Below are 5,751 nucleotides of genomic sequence, written 5' to 3'. Positions count from 1 at the left end.
GCTGAAGGAATGTCCCAGCTCCACGGGTGCTGCAGAACCCTGCAGGCTGCACGCAGGTGCAGTACAACGGCCTCGGCCCTAGGCGTTGGTTGCGTCAGTTGTGTCAGTTGCTGTCAGTGTGGCTGTCACTGTCACTGTCACAACTCTGCACACTGCAGTACTCCGTACATATGATAGGATAGACGTCACGCAAGACCGTTGAAATCCAGAAAAGAAAAACCCCTCAAACCCAATTCCATCTAAGCTAATCCGGTGGATATTACTCCGTAAAGTCCGGGGTTATTTCCTACTCTGTCCAGGACATACCCACCTCAATTTTAACATTGTTTTGTACAGTACACTGCACAGACTAATATTGCAGACAGAGTTAATATACCTGCCTCATTTTGTATAGTATAGTACTACCTCGGTTGCAGCAGCCGATCCACATTCTTGGGCCATCGCTGGCCTCGCCTCACTCACCTGGCCAAGAGGACCGGGCGGTATATAAACACTGATCGGGAATACTCCGTAGGATGGAGTACTCCGGAGTAAGAAGAATGGAAACCAAATTCCAAATCATAGCATTATACGGAGTAATTGACATTATTAAGACCCTTAGCTTAGGTCCGGGGACTGACAGAGAGTTCTTTCTCCTTAGTCCTTACACGCGCGAACGACTCGCTTGGCTGTCTTGTCTGGCCTGTGTGGATAAGAAATGGGTACTAATTAGCTAAAATCAAACACTGTGCAGGGAAATTGATCAACTTTTTTCCGGTGGCTATCGATAGTATTTTAGCATGCCTACTGAGTATAGTATAGTTAGTTTACATGGTTTTAGTATCGCTCGGACAGACGGACGGACGGATCAATTAGCTTTAGTACTCAGCATTTATTCTTTGTTTGGGATAGTATGAAGTTATTTTTTTATTTATTTGCTTATTTAATTTATTTGCTGTTTGGATTTAATAGTTTATTTTATGCTTCGCAGACATACTTTGTATGCTCTGTTCGGAGTGCAGAATACTCAGTGCAGATTACTTGATACACAACCAGGGCGTCTTTGATACTGATAATCCCCGACTAGGGTCCACGACTCCCCGTCAGGGATGCGGAGTCTAGCTCCGTACTCCGTACAGTACGTACGTGCATACGTCCATACGGAGTCTTGTACTGATCCAGATTAGACTGTAGGACCCCGTACAGTGCGGCGTGGACTCTACGTACCCAAGACATCAAGATGAGAATCGTCAGGCACTCAATATTGGTGGTGATCGCCCCTCAGGCAGCCAGGCTGGTCGCGACAGGCGTCACCCCCTTTTCGCTTGTTCGTTTTCGGGATAGAACCAGCTAATCTATTCCATATATGTGAATATCCTGCAGCCTGCCAAGGCAAGCTTGTACTCCACTCTGGACAGCAAATTCTGAAACTTGCAACTTATCCGACATAAATACTAAACTATATACAGACATGGCATGGCTCTGGCTAAGCTTCTCGCGACTCCACCGTGATCTCGTAACTGACGTGCACCGCGCCGTTCTCCGGCTCGGACAATGCTGACCGTTCCCGCTCTGGCGTGACGTGTACGCCGTACATGTTGTGGTCGTCCAGCTCAAAATACATCGCGTCCGGATCTCGGGGTCCCGCCTTGCGTGACCGCGTGCCGGCTGACGCTTTCAGGATACTCTCCCGTTGCGCGCTGGGCTTGCTGCGGCTGCGCGCTTTGCGGTTGAACAGGATGATCATCTCGGGGAAGCAGAGGCAGAGATTGCCGCTGCACAGTTCGGCCACACTGGGGACGTCAGCAAGAATCAGAAATAAAAAAAAGGAATTGTGCTCACCCCCAGAGTAGAATCAACGGATCGTTCCAGTTGGTGTCCGGGTTGCTATCGTATTGAAACCGGACAACGAACCCGATTGTGCTGAAAACTGGCGCACTAGAGTGAGTTAGCAGATTGTCAAGAAACAAAAATCAGAGTCGAAAATAGAGAACATACCAAAGACCAAATGTAAACACCAATATGACAAGAAACTTCTTCTTCTTGGTCAACTGCAGCTTCCACACCGCATGCACGGGCAGGAACAGGATGAGGTAGTCGGTCAGAGTGTTAAACAGCCCACTGGCATCGAGCAGCATCGACACGTTGATGCACTTTCCCGGGATGCTCTTATCGAGGATCTTGGCCTGGGGCGTGCACTCGAAGATTTTCACCAAGCAGGTGATGCCGTAGAAGAGGACCAACATCACCATCAGCACCACAATGAGAATGTCGAACGGGCTCCAGCGCCGGGTCGAGAAGATACGTCGGTAGAGGCACAATACGGAGAGCTTGGTCAGACAGATCGTGACTCCGTACTCGACCGAAGCAATCGTAAAATACTGCCTTTTGCGTTAGCAAAACCAGTCTGTCCCAGTCGAACCAAAAGGTTAAGTAGGTACGGACATAATTTGCTGCCTTGACTTGGGCCGCCGTGACGTCCCACATGTGCTCGCCGCCATGGTTCGCCATGGTTGCGCCCACGAGAGCGCAGAATGCGATGGTGCCTATCTGCGGATGGTCAGAAGGATGAGATGACTGCAGTCTTCGGTCGAATGCGAGCCTACCCATGAGAACAAGGCAAACCAGTCTTCCAGGATCCAGGTGCGCTTGATGATGAGGCGGACGTAGGCCCGGCAGAAGAAGAAGATGGTGACCAAGGACACGCAGATGCCGATGGTGAGATTGCTTCTGGGTGTGAGGGTCTCTGGGTGCTCCGGATTGGGAGTCACGCCGGGCGGCGGCTTCAGAGCAGGCGTGAAGCCCGGTGGGAGCGACGTCGTGGTGTCAGTCATGGTGTCCAAGGACGAGACTCGATCAAGGCTCTGCCTTTCTCGACTCGTCAGACGTTGGCGACTGAGAAGCTGAAGTCGAGGGCAAAAGTCCTGATCCTAGGTGCAAGAAGGACGGGCATCGTCCATGGGATGGGACAGGACAGCATGGCCCGGAGAGACAAGTGATGATAAGGCTGTTAAAGAGTCGCATCTGATACCCCTCTCCTTGTAGGACATACATAATCCGCCAGGGTTTTCGGCCTGGGGTTTTCGCGAACGTTACTGACAGGCTGTCGATCAGGAGAAAGGCGACCAACCCGCGGCAGTACCCACGTCAGTCCCCGATAATAGTTCGAATGTTATTCGGTGCAGCAGCACGAGCTGAACCAGCCTCGGCACCGTAAGCGACCATTGGTTGGGAGGCATCTCCACGGAGTATAGAATACTCCATCGGATTAGGCAGGCCGCAGGCATCGATGGAGCCGAGGCCTTGTCAAGGTTGAGACGACATAGTGATAAAAGATTATCCACGGACGCTAGTCACTATCTTGGTCCGGCCAGCGCCTAGACCTGTGCGTCTGCCAGAAAAGGAGAGTCTTCAGGTATCGGTAATTTAGGGTTCGCACCTGGGGTAAATATTGAGGACTCTCTAGCGTATGTATATTACAGCATCGGCAATGGTGTGACCTTTCGGCCCGTGCAGCGGTGACAGCGGGGAATCTGATCCGTCGGTTAGGCTGCTTAGTCGATGCATATCTCTGCGCCCAAGGGCATTATAAAAGCTTGTAGGCGGCCTAAAATTGTGCCTGGCCCATGGCATGGTCTCTGTATTGCCCTAAGCATAGTCCTGGTGGAGACCTCCGCCGCTAGGCTGGCCCACTGTTCTGTTGGCGATGGAGGTATACAGCACAGTCGCCGGCGGCACAGTCGCAACCGCACAAATCGACATTCCAGTGCAGGCGAGGCCCTTGCTAGCTCATGCAGCAGACAGCCCGTGTAACCGACAGGGATCATCGCCTTGGCTGAGCTTGTCTGAAATGGCGTTCGCCCGCCCCCTCGCGCTCCCTCTTCCTGCATCCTCGCTCGCGGTCTGTTTTCACCTTCCATGTGCATTCAGCAGGCCAACAGCGATTGACCTTGGCGAGACTGGAAGAAACAGCAAGTGACGCACGCTCTGTCAAGATGAGCTCTACCAGTATGCTCTTCCTATCGTGGAATCCGTGTTTGCATACATATCGTATTCAGTGGATCTGACGCCAAGCAGGCCAAGAGGCAGTCAAAGAGCCTCCGCAAAGCCCAGAAGCCCTCGTCGTGGAGGAGTTGCCGCCTGTTAACGAAGCCAAGTTACTTCGCAAGATCGACCTCCATGTGCTGCCCATGCTGTTTCTCGTCTACTTCGTCGCCTTCCTGGACCGGGTCAACATCAGCAATGCGCTCACCATGAGCATGCCCAAGGAGCTGGGCCTTACCGGCCAGCAGCCCAACATCGCCCTGACCGTCTTCTTCGTGCCCTATGTCCTCTTCGAGATCCCGTCGAACATTGCCATGAAGAGGTTCAATCCGCATGTCTGGCTGTCCCTCTCGATTACGGCGTTTGGCATTGTCATGCTGTGCCAGGGCTTTGTCCAGAACTACAGCGGTCTCATCGCGACGCGTTTCTTCCTCGGCCTGGCGGAAGCAGGTATCTTCCCCGGCAGTTTCTATCTAATCAGCTTCTGGTACAAGCATGAAGAGGCGCAGCAGCGATTTACCCTCTACTGGTCGTCCGTCATCATCGCCGGTGCCTTTGGCGGCTTGCTCGCCACGGCGATCGCCAACATGGATGGCATTCGCGGGCTCAGCAACTGGCGATGGATCTTCATCATTGAAGGCATCCTGACCATCGTGGTCGGCATCATTTCTTTCTGGGGGCTGGCTGACTTCCCGCGCGAGGCGAAGTGGTTGACCGAGGAGGAGAGGAGATTCGTCGTGGCCAAGACACGAACCGACGAATCCCACAAGGTCTCCGTCACCTTCCGGGATGTCGTGAACTACTTCAAGGACCCCAAGAACTATGTTGTTGCTATCATGTACTTTTGTAAGTGGGCGTTAGACTGAGTGCCTGGGCCTTCATCAGCTGACTGTATTCAGCCATTGTCGTTCCTGTGTACGCCCTGGCGTACTTCCTGCCCACGATCGTGCAGACTCTGCATTACTCGGTCGTGCAAACCCAGCTGCACTCGGTGCCTCCTTTTGCCGCCGCCCTCGGCCTGTGTCTCATCATGGCGTACATGTCGGACAAGACGCGCGTCCGGCTGCCGTACATTCTCTTCGGCGACGCGCTGATGATCGCCGGGCTCGCCATCCTGGTCAGCATCCACGGCAAGGAGCACTTCTCGACCGAATACGCGGGCATCTGCCTCGTCACGATGGGGTCTTTGGGCGCTGGCGCCAGTGTCGTGTGCTGGTACCTGATGAACCTGAAGGGCCACGTGGAGCGCAGTATCGGCTCGGCCTGGATGATCAGCTTTGGCAACACGGGCGGTATCGTGGCGACGTTCACGTTCCTGAAGCAGGATGCGCCGTACTACCGGACGGGGTACTGGGTCCTGATCGGCGTCAGCATCGCTGGAGTCGTGTCCGCTCTCCTGTACGCGGCGCTGGTGCAGAAGGAGAGGCGCGAGGCGGCGAAGAATGGCAACGAGAAGGCGCACATGCTGTCCCTGTAAAGAGGGCTGTCGGAGCTCCTGTCAGGAGACCTTGTCTTGTACAAGCTGTAGTATTGTAAGCTGTGCGTTTGTCGACGTTAGTCTTAGGTGTGTCACTGACCGGATGCAAGATGAAAAGCGAAGAACTCGTCCCGTGACCATCACCTGACCGCATTCGCTCCTTGACTGCATTCGCTCCTTGCTCTTGCTGTCTGCGACCCTCGTTTGATCTTCCTCATTTGTACTTGGCAGAGGATAGACAGAGTATGTTT

At 53.4% G+C, this 5,751-nt stretch overlaps 2 protein-coding genes across 2 annotated transcripts; one reads left to right on the top strand and one right to left on the bottom strand.

The window, feature by feature from the left end:
- Positions 1-1,465: 1,465 nt before the first annotated feature.
- Positions 1,466-2,813, bottom strand: T310_5585 (uncharacterized protein; the record flags this gene model as incomplete). The annotated part of the gene is made up of 5 exons (XM_013471550.1): positions 1,466-1,772; positions 1,822-1,917; positions 1,978-2,177; positions 2,224-2,529; positions 2,586-2,813. The coding sequence occupies 5 exons, from the start codon at positions 2,811-2,813 to the stop codon at positions 1,466-1,468; spliced, it is 1,137 nt and encodes a 378-aa protein (XP_013327004.1).
- A 1,161-nt stretch (positions 2,814-3,974) lies between these two features.
- Positions 3,975-5,500, top strand: T310_5584 (Allantoate permease; the record flags this gene model as incomplete). The annotated part of the gene is made up of 3 exons (XM_013471549.1): positions 3,975-3,987; positions 4,057-4,869; positions 4,923-5,500. 3 exons carry the CDS (start codon positions 3,975-3,977, stop codon positions 5,498-5,500), a joined length of 1,404 nt encoding a protein of 467 aa, XP_013327003.1.
- Between the last annotated feature and the right edge of the window lie 251 nt (positions 5,501-5,751).

This window comes from Rasamsonia emersonii, assembly GCF_000968595.1.
Source record: "Rasamsonia emersonii CBS 393.64 chromosome Unknown ctg1118621760302, whole genome shotgun sequence".
NCBI classification, from domain to species: domain Eukaryota; kingdom Fungi; phylum Ascomycota; class Eurotiomycetes; order Eurotiales; family Trichocomaceae; genus Rasamsonia; species Rasamsonia emersonii.
The sequence above is the reverse complement of the archived record's forward strand: the minus strand, read 5'-3'. Positions and strand labels throughout refer to the sequence as shown.